Below are 24,637 nucleotides of genomic sequence, written 5' to 3'. Positions count from 1 at the left end.
AATTAAATAACCGGTTAACTATTTGAACATCGCCGATAATTAACACGATCGTACAACGTTTTCTATTTCACGAATGCTGTTTGTAGAAAAGAAATTGTTGAATGCCATGTGACTGGTGGACTAGCCTCACAACGAAAATTGTTTTAGCTATTCTCCGCAGCTAAAGGCTTTATTATTCGTGAAAGGTACGCTTAATATAATTGTGTAATTTTCGCTTACGCTCTGCGTAGGTTATAAATGTACCCGCGACGAAACAATAGATGTGGGATGAACATCAACAACTGATTTAACCCTCACCACACAATAGCACATTAAAAGTCAAATGTCGTACTAATGTACTGTGGATAGCAACAAAAGTGACCTCTACCAGTACCGTATAGGGACTGTTTTTACAACGACGCCACCAGTATAATCAGATCTGTCATAGGTCATTGGTCACCCCCTCTCACCTCGGCGAAGCGAAGCATGACGGCTAACACCGGAGGTCCCGATAGACTGGCGTCACTTAGTTCTGAAGTCAATGAATGCCAGACAATGACTAATTGGCGATTCTCAGCTCAGTAATCTTATTAAGGCAGGGCTGAACGCTCATTAAGAGACACGGTAAAAACGCATAGTTCTTGCAGACAATTTAACCGATGTTAAGTCATAATGGGTTAAGTAATTCAAAAAGGTTACATAAGTTATAGAAACGCATGAGAAACATTCTCTACTTTTCATATAATGCATAGTAAGATTGGTACCGTGTGGAGAATTTTCGCAAACTGTTACTTATCACGCGACGTTATTGAATTTATTATTACCAAGGATAAAAACTATGATTGCACTAATATCACGAAATGTAGCTAAAGATATGTTAACCACAATAGGACATAAAGAAAACAATGTTAAAGATAAAGCAGTAACTCGGGACCTGCAAAAGTTGCAAAACATTTTAGCGCTGGTTATGAGTGGCATACAGAATCCATATTCAGGACAGGGTCAGTAGCAAGTGTGAGAAAACAACACGTTTATACGTCTAAAATTAAATATACGAAACTTATTATTACAAAAGAAGGTTATCTTTTCTCATTGCTGAAGATCAAATTTTTAGAGAATTGGGTAGTATCCTTAGTCAAAGTTAAATTATGAAATTCTGATTACTAAATAAAGACAGATCTAAAACGTCCAAAAACATTTTCTTTTTTCTTTTTAACTTATTTATGAATTTTAATAAAGAAAAATTTAATAATAAGTGCGACATTTTGACACGTTTTTCTATGACGTCACAGGTTGCTTTTTCATAAAATACCATAAAAAATTTCGTGTTTTGACGTTTAGTAAAAAGTAACTGATTTGACTAGTTGGAAACTACCCCATTGCAATTCCAATTTAATTTTGCTCGTGAGAGCATATAACATGTAATACATACGAGAAATACAACAGGAAAATATGTAATTGCGAGTAGAACTAGCATATAACCAGGAACATTTTGTCAAACGTGAACCTCAAGTGGAACTATGAAAGAACAAACCTTTCCTTATGATGCATTGTTCAATTTCCCTAAAAGAAAGTGTTGACACATTGTCACAATGGTGTTTACTTAACAACCTTGTGTGGTGTTCGACAGAATCCATTCACATGGTTACTAGGAAAAAGAAAAGAGATACTTTATATTTGGCGACATTCAGGAAGTTACTTTCTAATGAGATAATTATAATGTATTTGATCGGGTAAAAGATTAGGCAAAATATTACGTACAAGAAAATGTTGTCACAAGTAAACTAGAAAAACGATAGAATTTAGAAAGGAACTTACTAAACCCATTCAACATTTACATATCAATCAAGCTTAAACGACGATTCATAAAATTCATCATCAATCCGAAGTTAATAAAGTATCAATTTCTCTTAATTTCCAACAGGTGTAGATAGCAGTTATAACATCCGCAGGTTTCACGCACTTCCGCGAACGCGAGACGCGGCGGCGGCGAAAGAAAGTTGCCGCGCCCTCAGCCTCCGACACACTCTCATGACGAATTGCCTCACTATCCGACACACCGCACGCCTCACAGTGCCTTTTATTGGGTAACTGACCTTTACATTGCAGCGTCTTGCCTCACACACTCGACAAGCAACATTCGCATTGGCATATTGACTCAATATAGAAAGGGGTACCGCAGGGAGCGCTTTTAGGGCCTACTTCATTCTTCTTTGCTTCGTCACGAAAATAAAACTTTTAGTAAGTACCAAAATAAATTTACAGCGACATTTTAATACAATCTGCCTTAACCATACGATTATTTTAGGAAAACCACGAAACGACGAAATTACAGAATTACAACAGATGTTCATTCGACTTTCTAACTATCACTGGACGGTCGCTAACTGTGTAACCATTTCCCTATTATATTATAACCACTGCTTACGTATAGACTGTCAATAAAACTGTGGCGTAAGTTATAAGCTTATGAGATGTGTAAGGTTATTAATTGATGTATGCTTATTATGCGCTTGAGAATATTATAATGCTGAGAAATACTAAATGCGAGAATTATACGAGTCATTATATGAAGCGAGTACATTTTTTTTAAATTTAAATACTTACAACAACTTGTTAATAGGTAAAATAAACTTGTTTCTTATTAGAACTTATTTGTTGTCAGTCGTACCTCACCGATGACATAACCTCGTGTTATAGTATGCGAGGAAATTAATAAGCATCACCAAGATGGCTAACGCCATGATACAAATATGATAAATAATATTATGTAACTTTAGAGATTAAAACGTTACAGGCAAGGTGGAGCTTTCTATACCTTTCGTTACGACTAATAGACATCTGTCATTCGGGCTTTATAGAGGAGGGAGTAACATCCTTTACTCGCCAACCATATATCTAAACTTATCTATATCTACAAAGAAAAAAAGCAACTTCAGTTGATCTCATCTTATCTTTAAAATCATCTACATTTTATCATTTGCACCGACATCGTGGTAACAAAAGACGTCTGTCGCCGGTGGGTGCGTGCGCGCAGTAATTAGGGGCGCGAGAGATCGCCGCGAATACGGCTCGTTTCGACTGACGCCGGCGCAGGTGCCCGCGCTTTCTTCTGCCGGTTTTTACGCGGATTCCTGCCTCTGATTGACAATAATTCCTGTCTCGGAAGATATAATGTGCGAATCGCGAGGGATTCTGGTATGCTGTTCGCTGAGCAGCTGTTTTAGATTCAAGAGGCTTAGATAGCGGCCATATACGAGTAGTAGCTGTTGTTCTTACACTAGGCAACATACAGGACATCATCCTTTTAATAATATCTACATCCCATTTACTTATGTTAAGGAAAAAAAAAAAAAAGTTTAGTACGATCTACTCTGAACCGGCGTGCGTGTATGAAACGATTGATGAATGCAGAGGAAGCAAGAGAAGTGTGTGAGGATCGAAGCAATAGCCCTGTGGGAAATAGGCGTGAGTTTATGTATGTATGATATTACACACCCCCCCCCCCCCCCCCCCCCCCCGCGGTTGTTTGAGGCCTTAACCAGCAGTGGGACGTTTATAGGCTGTTTATGTCATATTATATGTATCTACATCGATAAAACATATTAAGCCTGGGTTTATAAGGTTACTTTTACGCAAAAGAATATCAGTCGGTCTTTTACTGACATAAAATTGGTTTCCACATACGAATGGACTCATATTCTGGAAAAATTTAGTCAGCGTAAAACAGAAATACCGTTTATTGAAGAACTGGCGGCCTGTTATTCGATACTGTATTTCCAATTTATAATATGTGTAATGTAAGGTGTTCGCTTTTGAATTATACACATGTCAATTTAATATTATCTTAAATATTAAAAGAGTCGACCACCTGCGGTTATTCGGACTGATCGATATGATAAAACACTCATAATATATATTTTTACGGCCATATCTTCACTCTTTTTTATTTTTACCCCCTCCGGTTGATTGAGGGGAGGCCTGTGCTCAGCATTGGGACGTATGTAGGCTGTTTATGTTATGTTATCTTCACTCTTATTATGAGAAACATTAAAACTTTTTAGACAGCTTTTTATTTTTTTACGTTTACTTTTATGGGAAACAAGCTGATGTAGAACTATAGGGCCAAGCATAAGTATATAACATTAAAACCTAAGATTTCTTTACGCTTTTTGTAAAAAGTATAATTCGTAATTCTTTACTTTACTTTGACCTTTTGGACGGTCCCATACGATGCAGCTAGCAGGACAAAAGAGAATCTTGGATGTAACCAAATTCTACATCACATATCCCGTGCGTAATATGAGGTAGAAGTCCAGTTCAAGTTCTACCATGAAAGTTATTCTCTAAACACTCAATAAATCATTTGCAAATATGTTAAAGGAATGCTGTTCATCATTCAGGTCATGTCGAGGAAGTCGACGAGGAATCCCTGTAACTACTCGTGACGGATGTTTATACACTTCGAGCTGTCAAGGTGTCAGTTATACCAACATAACCACTGGAGCATATTTATCTCAAGACGCTAATACCAACACATTTACAGTTGGCTCGACCATTGCAGACGGCGATACGGCTCACAGTAGATTGCTGTTTTACTATACGCACATCTGCCTACTCCGTCGGGGATGCGGGCGCGATGGTATGTTGTGCGATACAAGGAAAAATTATAGGTGATGAAAGAGTATGGTTACCAGGTGGTAACAAAATCAAAGTCAAAAATATCTTTATTCATTAGGTAACATAGTTACACTTTGAATCGTTAATTTCTTGAACATATCTCTCTCTCTCTATGCAGGGGACAGCCTAAGCCAATACATCTTTATAATCTTTAAGTTGTATTCTATTTAAGTATGATATCGTATAACCAGTAACTATGCCATTCCGTAAGTAACTGTCGACATAGTTACTGTCCGTGGTTGGACTAATGACAGCCATGCGAGTGATGATTATGAATAGCAGTCCATGTGGACCCGTGCGGTTGACAACCGCGTATTGGAGGGAAATTTGACATCATTATCGGTGCTTCGGCGTAATAGCTGCTCCTATTTGTGTTACTTTGGTGCTTGTATTTTGTATTCGTTGTTATTATATGCAATTTTCAAAATATCTTTGCGTCAGTCAAATGCGGTGTGCGAATGATAAATAGTTGGCGAGGGTGTCGCTGTTAGTTAGTGTATGGAAGTTTCCCGAACTTGACCTTACAAGTTGTTCAAGCAAAACGCAAAAAACTGTATTTTTTTTTAATAAACACAGCTTGAGTAACAAATACAAACACATTCTTTAACTGTGAAAATAAAATAGAATAATAATTGAGGTAACGAATAACTCAACGTAATAATAATTACTAACACGGAAATAACTATTAAGTGTTCAATTGCTAAATTTTCTAAACAATACACTATACTATACTTATACTACACTATACTATACTTTGCTATACTTAAGGATAACAAAACGAATAAAGATTCACAACGTATTTTTTTTTTGCACTTTTTGCATTTGCACCGGGACTGAGATATATTGATGTTTATAATATTATACAAAAAAGAAAAATAAAATTAAAAAAGTAAGAAACAAAAGAAAAATGTTTTCGTGCTTCGTGGGTCACGTTAAGCCGTTAGTCTCGCTTATTAGCCGTAAAAACACCTCCACCAACTAGTAGAACTCCGGTTGATTGAGGAGAGGCCTGTCTGTTTATGTTTTATGTATAATATTATACATATCGTGGTCTTATAGCGAAAACCAAGTATTTTTTTTAATAAATAACAATGGATGTGATTTTTGTTAACAAAACCTCGCAATGGACACGTTAGTTTCAATACAGATAAAATATAAGCGGTTTTACACTTTTAGAATGTAATTTAGAAAAATAAAAAATGTTGAATTTAAACATTCATAATAAAAAAAATAGCGCTAATTTCGACGGAACGTTTTTATACAAAGCTAAAATTAAAAAAAGAAGTACCAAAAACATTCAGCCAACTCTAACAACAAATGACAGAGTATGTAAATTGTAAAGCAAGTTAGTGGTTGCGAAACTTGCGAGCGGTCACCTTGACCGCGAACGGTCACCGTTGACCGTCGCTGCTCGCTGGTCGTGTCTGCCCGGGTGGTGCCCCTCCGTGCCTGCGGGCAACAGACACGTGGGAACCCAGCTCGGGTTACTCTCGTACTTTCCACTGAAACTACAGAATGATACATGCACGAATTAAAGTTCGTCGATCTAACAGAAAGCTCGCTGAGGTACACTTACACTTGTGAGTTGTAGAAATTCTGATTACTAAATGAAGACAAATCTAAAACTAACGAAAAACATTTTCTTTTTTCTATTTAACATATTTATGAATTTTAATAAAGAAAAATCTAATAATAAAGAATAAGTGCGACATTTCGTCATGTTTCTATGACGTCACAGGGTGCTTTTTCATACAAATTCCATGGTAATTTTATGTTTTGACGTTAGTAAAAAGTAACTGATTTGACTAGTTGGCAATTAGCCTATTGGGTCGTGTACTAGGTTCAAGATAAATTATGAAATTCTGATTACTAAACAAAGACTGATCTAAAACTAATGAAAAACTTTTTCTTTTTTCTATTTAACTTATTCACGAATTTTAATCAAGAAAAACGCAATACTTAGGTATAGGTCCGACATTTTATCACGTTTTTCCATGACGTCACAGTCTGCTTTTTTATACAAATTCCATAGCAATTTGGCGGGATTGTGGACTGACACACTCAAATCTTTCTTTTTATAAAAGTGGGAACAAAATAATTCTCATTGTGTATCAGACAGGCAGTCGCTTCTATAAAACCTAACCTAACCTAACAAATGTTCAGGTTATGTAAGCAGACCCTGTTAAACCGAGATAACGCTACGGAGATGATGATAGGCGTATCAAAAGTATAAAAAAGTAAAACTCTAACGTGCTTAGAAGTACGATGTTTTGCAATATGCTAATAGAAACATCAAATAACAATTGAGAAATTGTTAAATTCCAATGTATTTCCTTACACTGTTACACCTTCAATATTTAGCACCATTGTGTTGGTAGTTACGGCAAACTATTTAAATATTAAAATGCGTGATTTTACGTATTATACAACTTAGGTAATGTATCGCTGAGAGCTTTGGGGATAAATAAGTTTGCTTCCTTTAATTTGAATAAAAAATATTCAGTAAGTAAAGATTTATATTAACTAGTCACTTCATTTCACTTCCTTAACCTGGAGACCGGGAGGTAAGCTCTGTTTGAGGTTCCGTGTATAGATGTAAGCCCGGTTTAAAACCATTTAAACCAATCCGTTTAAAACGAAAAAAAAACTGTTTAAAACCATTTATTTCGGCTTAAAACGGCTGCTGTTGACGACTATGTTTTTCTTAATTATAACTACATTTTCTTGATTTAACCGAGGTAGAGATATAACGGAGTACCTATAGACTGTGGAAAGAATTTTTGAATGTCTAATAAGTACGTACACTGTTATTGATAACTATCTGATTGCTCTTGAAGATTGACAAAATACATGACGAAAGGTAGAAAAGGAGACTATTGGATGGAACAGTGGAAGAAGAGAGGGGACACCTTAGCTCACCGTAGACACGACTGGCTGAATAAAACGTAAAACGAAGCGTAGCTTGCACGCCATCTACCGGCACGTGGCACATACATTTACAAGTTACACTTGTCAAAAGTACAGGCAGCATGGTCTTATGATCTTAGCCTGACCCTTAAATGGGCAAAAGGAAAAAAAACTTGTCAAAAGTACGTTCGAAAATCAAAATGTAGTGCAATCTATAAGCCAAGCACGCAAGCGTGTGATGCTCTGTCGCGGAGCCACCACCTCCAATTCAGTTGAAAACGATATAGATTACTGTACGTACTATGTACATAGTGTACGTGAAAAGATTTTATGTGTACGTGCTATAATTAGAAAGAAAACAACAAATTAAAGTGGCTTCGCTGGAGAGCATACTCCCCAGCGGAGCCACTCAGTTTGCATACTTCGAGATGTTTTCTTCCTGTAAATTGAAGTATAGTTTGATGTACGTACTACGTACATAGAGTACGTGAAAAGATTTTATGTGTACGTGCTATAATTAGAAAGAAAACAACAAATTAAAGTGGCTTCGCTGGAGAGCATACTCCCCAGCGGAGCCACTCAGTTTGCATACTTCGAGATGTTTTCTTCCTGTAAATTGAAGTATAGTTTGATGTACGTACTCCGTACATAGTGTACGTGAAAAGATTTTATGTGTACGTGCTATAATTAGAAAGAAAACAACAAATTAAAGTGTATATGACGGCATGAACAAAACGTGAAGCGCTGAAGATTTTAAGAAACAATCTCCTTGCGAGAACTTTTTATCTATGCACAAACTACTAAGAGAACTTATTTCAGACGAACGTCTCTCATACAAAACAAAGAGCCTCAGAATTTAGAGCATGACACTTGATTTGACATATAAAATTATATTGCCACACGCAAAAATAATTTGGGGTTGCCATAGTAATGATATGGCGTAGCTTTAAATTATTTAGATTACTTTAAATTTTGATGACAAGGTTTATAAAAAAAAGACTGCAGTTTACTTGTATAACATTTTATTTTTTAATTTTGTTTTATATTTTATGGATTTTTTTTCTGAAATAGAGCTTTATTATTATTATTTTAAATATGCCTTTTTGCATTAATCGCAAACTTTCCTCTAAACTCTCTAATCTAGAGACATCTGTACCCTTTAATATTTTGTTTATAATAACACTGCTAATCTTGAGAGACCCGGAAAGTTTTTAATAAAAATGTATTTGTGCAATCCGCATGGCAAACACAATTGTTCCCAGTAGTCCTAAGCCTTCGCAAATTGCCATCACACAAACACTGTAACTTCTGCACTTCTAGAGTACTTCCTAGCTCACTTTTAGGAAACTGGTGAAATATAGCGTCTTTTCGTCTTTTCGCTTACTTATCTTACACTCATACTGTATGGATATCACAGTTTTCTAGTTGAGAGGCTAACTACGGAATTTATTCAACGCAAATTTCACTCGATCACTTACATTTATAAAACTACAATGAAACAATGATTGATTATGGATTTTGTTTGGTTAGGACGCCGGGCGGGCAGCGCTTGCCCTTGTGTCTATGCATTGTTTTAAGTTTACGCGGTTATTATCATAATTAAAGCACATAATAACGGGTTCTTACCGCGTTTAAATGGGGATATAATATCGGGAGTCTCATATCCCCATTTAAACGCGGTAAGAACCCGTTATTATGTGCTTGTGTCTATGTTTATATCCTAACCTAAGATTGTCCCAAGATGGCGGAAGATCGCAGAGGGGTGAAATGAAGTAGGAGAGGGGTGAAGTAGCTGTCATTTTCTAAACTCGGTACATTTGCGCTATGGTACAATTTTTTTGTATGAACATTTCCGGCCGTGTATCTATGACAGATTTGACATAAATTGTCAGTGCCGTACCGATCCGTCACCAAACCTTGTCATCAAAATTTAAAGTAATCTAAATAATTTAAAGCTATCACTACTGCCACGCCGTGCCATATCATTACTATGGCAACCCCACAATTATTTTTGCGTGTGGCAATATAATTTTATATGTCAAATCAAGTGTCATACTCTAAATTCTGAGGCTTTTTGTTTTGTATGAGAGACGTTCGTCTGAAATAGGTTCTCTTAGTAGTTTGTGCATAGATAAAAAGTTCTCGCAAGGAGATTGTTTCTTAAAATCTTCAGCGCTTCACGTTTTGTTCATGCCGTCATATACACTTTAATTTGTTGTTTTCTTTCTAATTATAGCACGTACACATAAAATCTTTTCACGTACACTATGTACGTAGTACGTACATCAAACTATACTTCAATTTACAGGAAGAAAACATCTCGAAGTATGCAAACTGAGTGGCTCCGCTGGGGAGTATGCTCTCCAGCGAAGCCACTTTAATTTGTTGTTTTCTTTCTAATTATAGCACGTACACATAAAATCTTTTCACGTACACTATGTACATGGTACGTACAGTAATCTATATCGTTTTCAACTGAATTGGAGGTGGTGGCCCCGCGACAGAGCATCACACAAGCAAGCTACATACTGCCAGTTAAAGTACATACATGAAAGTAGATAACATGCAAGTGTGTCAACTGGACACATGGACATGTTAGGAATTCTCCAAGGTGCCTTCAAACGTTATTGTATTGTCAATGGCAATGGTCAGACCCCAGCGGGCGTGACCAATCCGCAACGCGGACATTGTTTAGCTCTCCTAGTCGAGTACGCGGCACGAAAGACGTCCCGCGGATTTCAACAGAACTAAATGTCAAGTCATAATAATTATATGCAGATAATGAGACGCCAGCGCCGCAGCCGCGGGACTTTCGTGGCTTAGACTCTAGTCTACGCGGTGCTGAGGATGGATTATGTTTTGGCTATGGTACATCACTAAGTAGGAAGCACCAATGAATAATGACGAAACAAATAGCTTCGGTCGTGCAACCACGCCATTAAATTCTTAAAAAAAACAACAAATATTTATTTCTTTGTTTCATTTAGCTTAACAGAATCTCATCAAGTGATTCACAGAAATAATTGCCTGGTTTCAAACTGAAGATTTATGTGAAGAAAGTTATCTGCTCTGCTGAGCAAAAGTGTATGCATCACTATTGAATTCGCGCTTTAAATATTGACGGATTCCTAATTATTAGCGATTTGTTCTAAGTAAACAACTTCGATGTGAACATTTAAAACCATATCTTATTACTTTTCTCCTTTCTCGAATCTCCTTGATATTATGGACGTCGGACTATAATTTTAACTGGCCATTTTTTTCGAAAAAATTTTGATTTGTTGCCATTAGATACTTAAAAAATATTAAAATATCTTTTTAAATACTAAATGGCGATTCAATATTTTTTCATCAAAAATATACCAGTAATACGTGAAAATGCTGAATTAAAATCTTTTTACAGGCAAAATAGGTTCAGGTTTTAGGTAAATCCGAGTCTTGATGTTAGGTGTATTTGTAATACCTAATTTCAATTTATTTTAACGCTAGTAGGTAGATAAAACACTTGAAACGATGATGGTAAATATTTATCTGCCTACAGCAGCCTACAAGTCAAATAATTGATCTGACTCAGAGCCTCAGAGGTTGAGATCATCGAAAACAAATTATTTTATATAAATGGGATTTATACTAATATTTATACGATTAGTAAGAAAAAATGTGTCTTATAATGATACTGTAACTGCCAGTTACTAACTGCAAGTTATCGGAATAGAATGAAAGTTATTCATTACAAGCCCAGCAGACTAATAGACATCAACGCGTTTAGTTCTTCGCTCGGTTATTATTAAATTTTATTGATTTTGTTTAGTTTCATCAGTATAATATATAATGTAATTTGTAAACTATACATAAAGTTGTTGTAAGATTCAGTGCAATTATGGCTGTGAACAACCAAAAATTAAACGTCAATCCGTCAACGGTGTATTCCCGCCAAATATTTCCCAACTTTATAAGTACAAATAGTAAAGTATCGAATAGAAATCACATCTGCCTATTCTTTAAAAGGAGATACCTAAAACAGGTAACTGGAATTTTGTTTCCAACTTTATATAACCATCGAGTTAATCCACGAACGTAGGTACTCTGCCAAATTAGGTAGTAAGTATATTTTTTAATCGGTAAGTGGAAACAGGCTGTGGAATGTGGCAGAATGTCAGGCGCGGGTCGTAATGCGTAATGGTATGCGGTGGCGCAAGCGCAACGCACTGGCCCATCGCTTGTGAGTAGTTGTAAGCAAGCAAGCATCTGTGTTGTAAATAATGCTCGTCGTCGGTTACAGGCTCAAACTTCTGATCAAAAATCAGTCGTAAAAATATACATGTCCAAGTATAGTTTAGGTGTTATAGTTAAAGAACAGATTCGATCGGCTTCATCTCGACTGATACATCTTGGATACATCACTATGCTAATGAACTTCACAACACCAGCTTCTGTACTATAACAGATCTTATACGTACCGCGCATTAAAGCTTTTGTAAAACCTTTACAATTTTGAAAAAAATCACTAATATTAATGAATTTGTTGTCTATTAATCAATTTTAATTCGCGAACTAATAGTTTTCATGACCATATCAATCGCTGATTAATTAATCTTTCTATCGTAAATCGTGAAGGGCTCTTGGACCAATTAATTTAAATTAATCATCGACTCTTGTGCAATATACTTTGAATCGGTACTTATTACACTTATGGCATGTTGATGGTGAAAGTTAAACGTGAACGATAATATTGTCCAGTACATATTTTGGTCTGTGAACAAGATATTCATCCTTTTTATTTGCGATTGTTATGCATTATTGTGGATTGAACTGATGATATAGTTAAGTTTGAATTTTATCATTTGAGAACTCAATGGAGACTGAGATCCAAATCATAACATAGCATCGCGTCTGTATCCCCGAAGGGGTAGGCAGAGGTGTTATTTATTATACACCCACTCATCGCCAGCCATTCAAGTTCTCCATATTTTATTAGAAAATAATGAATAGTTTTATCTTCTCATTGGTGTCGATTACTGCAGACACCCTAATTTTATTTTAAGTTATACCCGTCATTTTCTTCAAGGAAACGAACTGATAATTGACAACTGTTAATTTTAAAATGAACGAATGAATGAATAACCCCGGCGAATAAAATAGGCGTCTCGCTCATATGCAATCCGTTTGACGTGTGCTGTCAACTTAATTCTGTCGGGTTATTGGCCAATATAAAATGATAAAAGGGTTTATTTTAATTACTGCCTAAAATTGTAGTGTGTTCCATAAATACCCGTCCCTTTCCATTTCGGCGGATAAGACACTGACAGGTGTAACTTAAAATAAACTTAGTGAGTACTGGAATCAGCACCAATATCAACTTGAAATATTATTTTTTTTTTTACTGTATTATGGCACCATCTAGAGAACAATTTCGATTCTCAAACAAATGCACTAAGAGTGCAATTTCCCGAGAAGAACGAGACATCTCCAAGAGAAGGCTGAACTATGGTATTCGAATACCTATATGCAACAATTTATTTTACTTTAACCCTTTCAATACCATGGGTCATTGATGGTTCATAATAGATAGTATGACACCGTGGAATCGGAACGTCATTAGACGTTCTGTCCTTGAAAGTGTTAATGTATCATTGGTAAAATAATATCAACTTGAACTGGTACCGCTATCAGTCATCGTTCCCAACTTTTTGTTTTGACCAATTTATACTCATTCCGCACTATTTGCCGGTCTCGTAAGTGACGTCACTTGTCATTACAGACTCGCGCAGGCGCACAAAAACACAACAATCGTGGGTTTTTGCCAACCGCTCGTTGTGAGGCCCTGTTGCTCGCTTCTTAGAAAGAAACTCACATTTCTTTGAAATGCCATCTCACTTTGAATTAATTTGTTTTCCAACGTAAAACCTGCTGCAAAAGAAAATTTGTATCAATAACCGGTTTACGTGACAAATCTTAATTGAACTCCGTGAATTATGGAAACGAGAGAGTTGTTATACAAAAAAATCACACTTTTTTTACAAAACTTTACGAAACTCGGAAACTTTTGTAGGAACCCAACAACCACGTAAAAATTGGACGTTTTTTTTACATACGGCGTATAAAACCACTTTGAGAACTAGGTACCTATTTATGCAATAATTAATTTAATTTACTTAATTTAAAATATGATATGGGTTTAGTTTTTTTTTTGGAACCCTAATAGTAATTTACATCGCGTGCAACGTTAGAACGATTGTCGATTTTTTAAGACTTATTAATTTTATGAAGATGATAAAATATTGGTGAAATCCATCGAGTTGGGACTTGCCGTCAATCTCATCTGTTATATCGCTTTCTTCAATTTCGACACGGTGGATCAAGCCTCGTAGATAATTGATTTAAGCCTACGGCTACCTAATTGGTTGGAACAGACATTCAAAAATATAAAAACACTTTCTTGACTGTTCTTTTATATCCTTACGATGCGCAGTGAATTCGATTTTATAATGTTGCTAAACACATTACGTATTACATAAAAAAAAAGTCACCACTAGATGAAATTATTTTGCCTTGCGTTGCCACGCGCAACTTGCCTTGGCAAAAGCATTCGATTGCCTCTTACTAAACCCATAGGAAGTGGGAGTGTAACCATTTAAGTAACCCTAAGATTAAAAGGGCATATTTTATACGGTTTGCTACTACTTTCGATTCCATAGATACTTGTATTCATTATCCGCGCCGTACACAGTCAATAATTACGTCAAAATTACTCTTAAAGCGCCGACTACATAAACCTCTTGTGAAGTAGTAATTTAAGCGTAGGAAACCGCACATTCAATGCCACAGACGCCTCCCAAGCTTTACCAATGAGTGAATTAATAATTTACATGGTAGATAATTAGCTGAGAGTGCTTGGCATTGATTTGTCTTTCAACTCGATTGTGCAGCTTTATGGCGGGACCATTAAACGTGTTGTAATGTTCCTACCCATTTTGGAATCTGTATAAAGAGCCTTTTGTCAGTTTAAGTTTGGAACGTTATATTTTTTAATTCATATAAATTAGGGTCATCTTTAAAATGTCATTCATTTTTATTATCTCTATCAGTCTAGTTTTTTTTTTTGACGTGACTTATTGTAGATTTGCCGCAGATGGCATTAACTGCTTGGCCGGGTCTATAATAGTCTATAACATTATAATTATTGTAATAAGTAACGGTTTACAAAGTGCACGCAGCTTTCATCATCAGTTCAAATAATTATATTTTTAGAATAATTTTATTCGAGCAAACCTTCAAATAGTCTGTATATCGGGGATTTAGAACTATATCTACTCTTGTTTTTGTCTCATACGTGATTGGCAATATAATAAAAAAAAAAACATTGCGAAAATGCAGTTTGCTGAATAGTTGGTAGGAGCAGTTGTTTTACAATCTGAGTAATTCCGATTTATGTTAGCTTTAGTTAGCTTACCATACCACTGAAGATCGTGTACTATTAATGTAAGCACTTACATTAATCTCGTATGAAGCACAATACATAAAAGAATAGTTCGTCTTCTTATATTCTTTATAATAATATGCATCATTAATTTCATTGATACGATTGACGCTGTTTTTGTTGGATGTAAAACGCGACCTTTTAATAGGCTCGTGTATTGGAAATATCGCTTCATTATCTGCATCTGTTCTCACGTATCGCATCTCGGATAACATTCATCAGTTTCAACATTATTCGCAGGTTAAATACCTACCTACTGCCGCGTAGTACCGTGAACTTTGTTATTTATAACAACTCGCTATTGCAGGTTGATTATCCAGCTGCTGGTTCCTGATAGCTTCTACAGTATTACAATAAAAAACATAAAAAATATCGACATTTATCAATACCGTTATTTTGCCAACGTTTGTGTATTTTTTTTATTTATTGCGAGTAGTTTATAGTCAAAGCCAAAGGCGAACAAAAAGTAACAGGTGTGGTGTGTGTGAAGGTAAGGTTTTACAGGTTAGTCTAGTCGTAAAACTCAATGTAAAGATATAGGTATTATTATCACTAGATTTAACCAAACTACCTAGTAGTATTAATTGAGTAATGACTATGACGAGAAACACGCATAATATGACGAATGCGAACTTTCATTAATTTTCAGTTGGTTGTCCAACCAAATTGGTTGATTGTTTCTTTGAAATTTACGTATTTTTTCAGAGCTTAATGTGGCTAACGCTTTGTAAGTGTTATAGGTGCATAGGTACGTGTACTCTACGTATTTATCTTGTAGGTGTCAAACACTGCAGTAGTTTTAGGCGGATGACACGTTCGTTATGTAAAAATTGACGATTCAAAGTGTAACTATGTTACCTACTGAATAAATATATTTATAATTTGAATTTGACACCTCTTTATCTTGTTACTCACGACGAACTTTCATTTTGAACCTACCTACCTGTGCAATAATCATTCTTTGCTACACTTTTTTCTATCTAAACTGTCACCTTCGCCTGTCCACCGTATTTGCAGGCTCTTCCAAAATAAAATAAAATTTCAATAAAATGGTTTCTCAGTGCACGAATCAGTTTATGTAAACTTGAATGAATGGCAAAACGTGACTCCCCATCACTGTAAACAAAGTGATATCGCTAGTCGTGGAAATGGCGAGAGACGCAAGCAAAACCTTCGCCGCCGTAGACAATTTTAGAAGTACCTAGGTACCTAAAACTTGGAAGATTTATCGCGAAGTGGAATTCTGTAGTCATGGATGGGATTTTCTACCAAGTTTCCTATAGAAAGTTCATTGCTTTTTAAGTTCGCTATTAGGTAGGTTTGATCTTGATCCACATTCTACAAAAAGGATGAAATCGACCTTTGATTATAGGTAGATTGATATCTTTCAGGTTTCATATGGGACCCATTTGGGGAGCTAAGATACTGGCTAGCTGTTAAAAACAGTTCTTTAGGTGGTGTTTTACCCAGGAGTCCGACGTGATTGATGTGGAGTCTCCTTCTAGTAAATGAAACATCTCTTATCGCGTCCACCACACCCGGAATAGGTATACCTACCTAGGTATTAGGTGATGAATACCATAATGCCATTATACATACACGTAGTAGGTAAGATAGGGTAGGTACCTACCTATAAGGTTTTAATTGCAACCTAAACATGGGTGTACCTACCTACCTATCTATATAAAACTGTTATTTAAGTAGGTTATATAATGGGAATAGGTAGGTACCTACCTAATAGGTAGGTCAAGTGAACGTAATGTATAAATTACAATGTGTACGTAACGTAGGTAGGTACCTACCTATGTATGCACCTCGCCCAGACCCAAGGAAAGGCTTTATTTGTAAGGTCACTGACCTAACCTAAAGGTCACCGGAATGACCCTTTCCGCCAAAAAGGGAGGTAGGTAGGTATTTACAAATCTGGGTAGATAGGTAAGTACATTCCTCGAATTGTAGGTAGCATTCTGTGCATGCTACCTTCGCAGTCTGAAGTGTAATGCCTAAGTGTGTATTTTATTTAAGCATTAGAAAGATTCACACATTATTCAACCCTGTCTGTGTAAGTAGGTCTACCGTGTAGGTATGCATAGGTAGTGCGAAGTAGGTTGGTGCCTGAGGTCACACAGAAGGCATTCCGTGGCTGGTAAATAACTTGATGTGGCGTGAGTTACATATCTGCATAAGTGATAAAAACCATTCAAATACCCGATCGGACTAGGTTCGAGGCAAAACCGGCGAGAAACAAACATCGACGACGTCACCCAGACACGTCTATAGCAACTTACTGGTAAATACGCGGCCAAGTTCCTTGCAAGCCTTCCTCAGCTTTCACTTAACTTCATAACACAAAGCCCAATCACTGTTGTTCACAATTATTCACTTATCAATGAATAAACACACGAGTAACGGCAATTTTCACACATTATTTTAATACAACCGCATTTAGCAATCCATGGACGCGAGCAGCGGGCGCGGGCGAAAGAAAAGACTGGTTGTAGTGGTTGTGCGGCGGACGGAGGTTGCGCTAGCGCCGCATTCCACGAGTGCTAATCGAGGCACGTAAACCGCACCCCTCCCGCTCTAGCGAGCCTGCGCGCGCACGGCCAGAGCGAGACGACAACACTGCTTATAGGTAGATAGGCCCGTTATTCACACAGGTAAACGCAATGGTCATTGAAACTCGAAAAGGAATTGAAATATCGATCTGTGGTTATTCTTCACCTTCTCTCGCATTTACTAATTTAAACTGAACTTCTATCTCAATCATAAAACTCATTTTATGAGATAGTGGAGCGGAACCTCACACTGATTTTTTGCAAACCACACCACACTTAAGACGGTAGGTACACTTGTTGACAGAAGTGAAAGTCGCGAAATTAAAATAAAATGCAAAATGGAGATAAATAGCAACCTCTGTGGTCTAGTGGTTACACCGTTGGAATTTCCATCTGGAGGTACGGGTTCAAAACCCGATGTGGATATTGTTGAAATCACTCCTTTGTTTGGTAAGGATATTATCATAAGCTCACAACTAGATCCCAATAAGGGTAAACAGAGGTACATCTATCGCAAAATGAACTAATATGAATCACTTGTTCGAAAAAGTAAGATGATTCCGTGCTTCGGAAAGCACGTTAAGCCGCCCGTTGGTCCCGGCTATTAATCGTAAAACATCACCAACCAGCAGCATGTTATGGAACTAAATAAATAAGCTGCTGAGAAAAGCTTCTGCTATCGAATGTCTGCTCATTGGCGGCTAAAGTTTTGATTAAACGTATTTATATCGCGCTGGCTCATTAGACGACTAATAATAAAAAAAAGCAACTTGCCTCGATAGTTAAATATGTTCTTTTATCATAATTCATACATAACATAAATAACTTTAAATGTATGAAATTTTAACTAGTAATTCTTATTGGTGTAAGCTGAGCGCAGCTTGCTCATACGAAGACAATTTTTAGCATGATGCAGTATGGTGTCTCTTCATATTATACAGCAGCAGCGGATCGTCTTCTAAGACATGGTAAGGATTTTTTTTTATTTTAGTTCTAGCTGGCTATAGAAACAGTCAATAGTTAGCTGCTGACCGTGCAAAGAACGTCGTGTGGTACTGTTTTTGGCGTGCATCCACAGTCGATGGATTATTCGATCTATTTTGCTAATGTATGTCTTTTTTCAAAAATTTAAAGAGCTATAATTCTACAAAATAAATAATTACACATAAATTTATGGCAAATTGAATGAAACACTGTCATTTAATTTATTAGGACTTTTAGAATTATACTTCTTTATATACCTTCAAAATATAAAATTCAAAGATGAGTAGTACACCAGTCAGTACCGTTTAAATGTGAAAATTAAAGACATTGGTGCCGATTCCTGCAGACACCGCCTAATTTTATTTTAGGTTATATCCGTCATTTTCGTATCCGTCGAAAAGGAAAGGGACGGATGATTCACAGCTCTTAATTTTAGGAAGAATGAGTAAATTAATGTGTCGGGTTATTGACTGACGTAAAATTTTTAGACGGTTGGTTTAGATTTGTGCTTAAAATTGACGTGTGTTCCATAAATTTTATGCTTGTCGATTACCCGTCCCTTTCTTTTTCGGCGGATAAGAAAAGGACAGATATAACTTAAAATAAAATTAGATGGTATTTACAGGAATTAGCACCAATATTATTATATTTTTTGTACATATTTAGCGGCCTATAACACTTAAAACCAGACCTAAACGTAAAAAAATAAATCTGTCAATGTCAAATCCGTTTTTTGGTGTTGCCAGTTTGTTCGAAAAGAGTAAAACTGTTTCATTGAGAAATTCTACACCCGGACTCGCCCGAATGAGGATGCTGACTATCATGTGATCATAATTGAAATGTATTATAATATTGTTGTGTCTTTTGTTTATTTTTTATGTATAATATTAAAATATTATAATTCATTTAAAGCCACCACCATTGTCCTCTCCACCGTTTTAATTTAGTAGATATAAATAATGTTTTGTTTTGGCAACACTCATTTGACGTTTGCTGTTTTGTTTCGCATTTGTTGCAGTGTGGTATTTTTACTGTAATTGTAAAAATCTCGTAAAGTTTATCTAATTTTGTGATTGGTATCCATTCTCTAGAATGCCTAAAGTACGTCGCAGTCGTAAATCTCCACCAGAGGGGTGGGAACTGATTGAACCAACCTTGGAAGAATTGGAACAGAAAATGCGCGAAGGTTAGTTTTACAACTACAATTTTATGTGTTTAACTCTTGTATAGTGCAATAATATGATTATTTGAAACTTACAGCCGAAACAGAGCCTCATGAAGGGAAACGTAAGCAAGAATCTTTGTGGCCTATATTCAAGATTCATCATCAGAAGTCTCGTTATATCTATGACCTGTTTTACCGACGGAAGGCGATCAGCAGAGAACTGTATCAGTACTGTCTTGACGAGAAGATTGCAGACGCGAATCTCATCGCAAAGTGGAAGAAAACTGGATATGAAAACTTGTGCTGCCTCCGCTGTATACAAACTAGAGACACAAATTTTGCAACAAATTGTATTTGTAGAGTGCCAAAGAGTAAGCTGGAAGAAGGGAGGATTGTAGAATGTGTGCACTGTGGCTGTAGAGGGTGCTCTGGGTAGACTAGTTAGTACATTGTTAAGCTAGGTTAATTTTTATGACGTTTCATAACATAACAAATACAATTATTGTATTTTGCATCAACAATATCCTTTTACTAACCATATCAGTTTCCCAGAAGTTTTGTTTCATCTGAAAGTTATGGGAATGACATTGCAATGTATATTGTGCTTAAATGTATGATTGTGAATGAAAATATAATTTATCTTGATATAGCTATAAAGCTTTCATTCACGGTGTTATCAAACCCCTAGGTATAATAACCAAGACAAGTAAGGCATAGAGAAGTATAGGTAAAAGATTTGTTATTTTAGAAAACTTTATTAACACAAGTTATGAATCTATACAATATTCAACTCCAGGAAATGCAGAGCATCTTATGAATTGAAAGTTAATTACTGGTGATAGATAACTATGGACGGAATTTGCAATCAGTACCAAACTTAAAATGCTAAACCAATAACTTAGGTTCTAACACTTATTGACAATTTGCCAAATAAAAACAAACTATTTTTGTGTACATACACACCATGTATCAAGTTTTTCTTAACATTTTTGATAAAACAAAATGTATTGAAACTACAAACAACTGGGCAATCATTTAAGCATAACTATTTCTACAAGAAGATTAATCAAACTTACTAGAACCCTGTCAAGTAACATTTAGTAATTATTAAAACAAAAAGAAAAACAACAAAAAATAAGATCTATTCTAATTTAGAAGTAATAACAATATCAGAGATCACAATTAGGCATATTACTAAACTTGTAGTTACCATACTTTAACTTGTAACTAATCAGTCTTTAATTTACACTTATAATACACCCTGTATTGTTAGTCTTAACAATTGTATAATACAAGGCACAACCTTAGATTTTTACATCTACAAAAGAAAACAAAAGAAGTATGGAAATATGTTAAACAACAACAGTCTTATGCTCTAACTCTTTGGACAGTTCCACAATGAGTTCCTTATAAATGAGGGGATTCATGTTCTTCCCGAGCAAGTACAGTATGAACCAGTCGCCGAACCCGAATTGCTTTATGATTCTCGACACTAGGGACTTTTTGACGTAACGCAGTTGCCCCATGATCATGACAGTGCGCAGCGGCGGCATGGAGAACACCAGGATACGGAACAGGATGGCCAAAGTCGATGCGAACGCCAGCGTGATCAACCAGAACCAGAGAATGACGAAGATTTTTTCGTTGACGATGTTGAGCGGCAGCACGCAGAGGCGGTCCTTGAGTTGGATGGTGCCCGAAGGTCCGTAGCTGCGTATCCAACACTTGGTGAGCTTGGGGAAGTACTTGTCCATGGGGTTGACGGTCTCAAAGCTGGCGCCGCCGGACGGGACGCGCGGCGTGTGCGTGAATGCGGCCACCGCCGCGCCGTAGTGGCTGAAGGCGCCATTGAGGAAAACATCCAGGAGAAATATTTGGCCAATCTGAAACGAAGCTCTCTGTTAGACCAACGTGATAGGTGGTGAACAGTTGGTAAAAACTGCACTTAAGATAACTTACTAACTCATTGGTGCAAGTCTAGTACCGGGGTTCGCAAGATAAACTGATTAAATAACGTCATATATAACAGTCTAATAGTTTGAACATTCAGTGTTAACTAGTCACTTACTACATTGATCAGGTTGAGCAGCTCACAGAAGGCGTAGCGCAGTGCGTACATGTTGTGCGTGTAGATGTTGGTGTAGCTCAAGTAGGAGACCAGCTCGCCGCGGCGGTACTCCGACCAATCCTTGGAAACCAGCGGGCTTGCTGTAAAGTTGTGGAAGAATGTCGCTTTCCTCAAGTGAAATACAAGTCGGTAAAGATTATCTATCACATAATCAGACCACAGAAAAAATACTTGCTTTTTATACTCCGTGAATCATACACACATAAGTTCACGTTCGTAACCCCTAATGGGGTGGGCAGAGCTACCAATGGTCAAAAGACAAATTGCAGCCACTTAATAGTCCTAAGACATGATGAACCATATGGACACCATTTATTAAGTAGATATATTGTGAGAGTAGGTACATTATAATGCGTATCTTCTTCTTCAATCATGTGGGTTGTGTACCAACCTCATCAACCCTGGTGTCAGGGTTACGATTGGGCCGCCAAAGGCCCCTGCTTATCAAAAATACAGCACATAGCAATGTTTTGTATGTCCAAATCTTTAAAAACCTAGTCCTAAAGTCTGAAGACACATTTATCTATGTGATCTCTCTGACCGATTTCGGCCATGGCGACCACTTCGACTCCTAGTCGGCACGACGCTGATGCGCCCGAAGATGGCTTATGTAGCCTATCTTTACAGTGAACTCCCGCGCACAGTGAGGGCACGTGAGTACACCGTTTTGGAAATTATAATGAATAGCGGCAGGGGGACGGGCCTTCAACTCATCACGTTTAGCGTCGAGGTCTGCCGTGCGCTGTTGCTCAAACTCGTGTACTCGCCTCATCACCAGCCTGCGCCACTCTGGGCGCTATATGTAACATTACCCTAGCACCTGCTAAATGGCGAAAGAAATCGTTCTTATGTAACTGCATGTTGTACTCTTCACAAGAAGAATTAGGAGAAATAAAAGTTCAGAATCATGGAGGAGCCCTACTTACATAACATTACGCCTATTTCCCATTAGGGCTACAGAGACCACAGAATCCCACCTACTAAAATATTGACTCATCACTTTTGCTTCTTCCACTCTCATTGAAATCTTTATGCATGGTCACCAGTTAATAGTTCTTGGTCTACAACCCTATTCCTTCTCCAATTTTTGCAGTGCTGCCCTTTTTAGTATGGACATGTGTAGGATGAATACAGGATGTTAGTGACATCCTTACAAAAACTTTGAGGGATAATTCAGAGCTGATATCAAATGGAATTTTCCATTGCAAAAGTATAGAATTGAAAATAATAAAAAAAATATGAATTTTGTGACAGAAAAATGGTCTGAATCATCCTCCTTAGTATTGTTATCATTAATATGATAAGTATCACAAACAGCCTGTATATAAAAGTTAAAATTATATTTAAAGTGTCTTACACAAGTCAGCAGCCAAGGCCTTCAGCCGTCCTCCTTCCCAGATCTTCCAGAGGTACCGTGGCGTGTAGAACATGACCGCCTGCCCGAGCAACACGAAGCACACCCACTGATAGTATGTATGCTTGATCTGCTCATCGTCATCTATGCTCGGACCCACACCATAGTATGCATTGTTCTTGCCTTCCTCTCCTGTTGATAGATTTAAATGTAAATTATGTGATGTTGTTAAAAATCCTTTTGTCAATCTCTGTTAACACAAAGTATTTATGAGATATTGTCAAAGTATATAGCGAAAATGCTTGGATAGGTACCTATGTTCAAAAATCCAGTTTCTTATAGGATACTAATTAGAAAACAGATTTTTTTTTTCTTTTATGACATAATTCTTGGGCTTGTGTAGATAACCTATGTAAGTAAACCTGGAGACAAAGCCTACATAGTCATGTAGTCTTACCTATATACTATGTAGGTACTGAAAATTAGTGTCAAACCTATGGCACATGTGCGGAGCAGCACTTGCGGCACGGAATCCGCGCCGCACATTATATCAAGTGTTTCGACCAATAGCCGTACGTTTTATCCAAATAGATAGCATTCGCCGCGTTTATTAGTCAAACCCGTCGATATTATCGCAGTAGCAGCGCGCGGGGCAGATCCTGTGCCGCCTGCGCTTATAGGTACCTACCTACATAGCGAAATCCACACAGTAATTCTACAGTTACACTTACCTTTCAGTCGGCTCTTAAGCGTGTAGGTGCCGTAGATCCAGCAGTAGCTATTGATGGCTTCTTTATCGTTGTCCTTTTCCCCGTCGCTCATGCAGTGGATCGGCTCCCCGAAGAACTGCTTCGACGTCACCATCAGCGTGAACACCAACAACATGATCACCGTCACTTTGTAATGCATGCGGAACACATTGTTGTCCGTGCATACATTCTCGAACTTCAGAAACGCCCGAAAGGGCATAAACAGATCTATCATCTTGCGCGCGTTTACACCTTATCTGGTGAAAAGCACTTAAATACTCTACGTTAAAGCTTTATCACTCGCTGACAAGGCAATGAGAGCAGAATAAACGATTTAAAAGATGTTTAGCTACCCACAAACCTAATAATGTTTTAATTTGAAAAATTACGCACGCGTTTGATTGAGGTTTGCTGTCAAAACAATGAATGAACGATAAAAAATAAATTTTATATTGACCGGATATGCTTTATCTGCATGTTGGTAGACCTGAAAAAACGGTTAATTTATACCTTTCCATATAAAATTATTGATTTCGTGTCAATATTTATTTTATTACGTAGTTTTAACATTTCGTACAATTATACTATTCCTTTACAATTTATCCTTTATTATATTTTTACAATCCTAAGTATAATAATTAAAGTTAGAAGGA

General features: G+C 36.8%; 3 protein-coding genes across 3 annotated transcripts in view; 1 reads left to right on the top strand and 2 right to left on the bottom strand.

Annotated features, from left to right (window-relative positions):
* The window catches only part of LOC126369289 (unconventional myosin-XV), a 140,265-nt gene extending 122,716 nt beyond the window's left edge, over nt 1-17,549 (bottom strand). Inside the window, exon 1 of the mRNA XM_050013646.1 lies at nt 17,335-17,549. The gene's annotated coding sequence lies outside the window, so the exon portion shown is untranslated. The remainder of the gene's footprint in view (nt 1-17,334) is intronic.
* Nucleotides 17,550-19,576: 2,027 nt separating this feature from the next.
* Nucleotides 19,577-20,402, top strand: LOC126369279 (protein BUD31 homolog). Its single transcript, XM_050013636.1, has 2 exons — nt 19,577-19,774; nt 19,849-20,402. The coding sequence occupies exons 1-2, from the start codon at nt 19,681-19,683 to the stop codon at nt 20,187-20,189; spliced, it is 435 nt and encodes a 144-aa protein (XP_049869593.1). The 5' UTR covers nt 19,577-19,680; the 3' UTR covers nt 20,190-20,402.
* Nucleotides 20,403-20,477: 75 nt separating this feature from the next.
* LOC126369249 (innexin inx2-like) lies at nt 20,478-24,405 on the bottom strand. Its single transcript, XM_050013594.1, has 4 exons — nt 23,967-24,405; nt 23,239-23,427; nt 21,822-21,961; nt 20,478-21,636 (listed from the first exon to the last, which is right to left on the bottom strand). The coding sequence occupies exons 1-4, from the start codon at nt 24,217-24,219 to the stop codon at nt 21,106-21,108; spliced, it is 1,113 nt and encodes a 370-aa protein (XP_049869551.1). The 5' UTR covers nt 24,220-24,405; the 3' UTR covers nt 20,478-21,105.
* Nucleotides 24,406-24,637: the final 232 nt, after the last annotated feature.

The sequence above is a fragment of the Pectinophora gossypiella genome, chromosome 8 (assembly GCF_024362695.1).
Source record: "Pectinophora gossypiella chromosome 8, ilPecGoss1.1, whole genome shotgun sequence".
Taxonomy (NCBI): Eukaryota; Metazoa; Arthropoda; class Insecta; order Lepidoptera; family Gelechiidae; genus Pectinophora; species Pectinophora gossypiella.
The sequence above is the reverse complement of the archived record's forward strand: the minus strand, read 5'-3'. Positions and strand labels throughout refer to the sequence as shown.

Coding starts and splice junctions, on each gene's coding strand:
- LOC126369279 (XM_050013636.1), top strand. CDS start 19,681: ATGCCTAAAGTACGTCGCAGTCGTAAATCTCCACCAGAGGGGTGGGAA. Junction 19,775..19,848: donor GGAACAGAAAATGCGCGAAG/GTTAGTTTTACA, acceptor TGAAACTTACAG/CCGAAACAGAGCCTCATGAA.
- LOC126369249 (XM_050013594.1), bottom strand. CDS start 24,219: ATGATAGATCTGTTTATGCCCTTTCGGGCGTTTCTGAAGTTCGAGAAT. Junction 21,962..23,238: donor GGCCTTGGCTGCTGACTTGT/GTAAGACACTTT, acceptor ACAACTTTACAG/CAAGCCCGCTGGTTTCCAAG. Junction 21,637..21,821: donor TGCTCAACCTGATCAATGTA/GTAAGTGACTAG, acceptor GCTTCGTTTCAG/ATTGGCCAAATATTTCTCCT.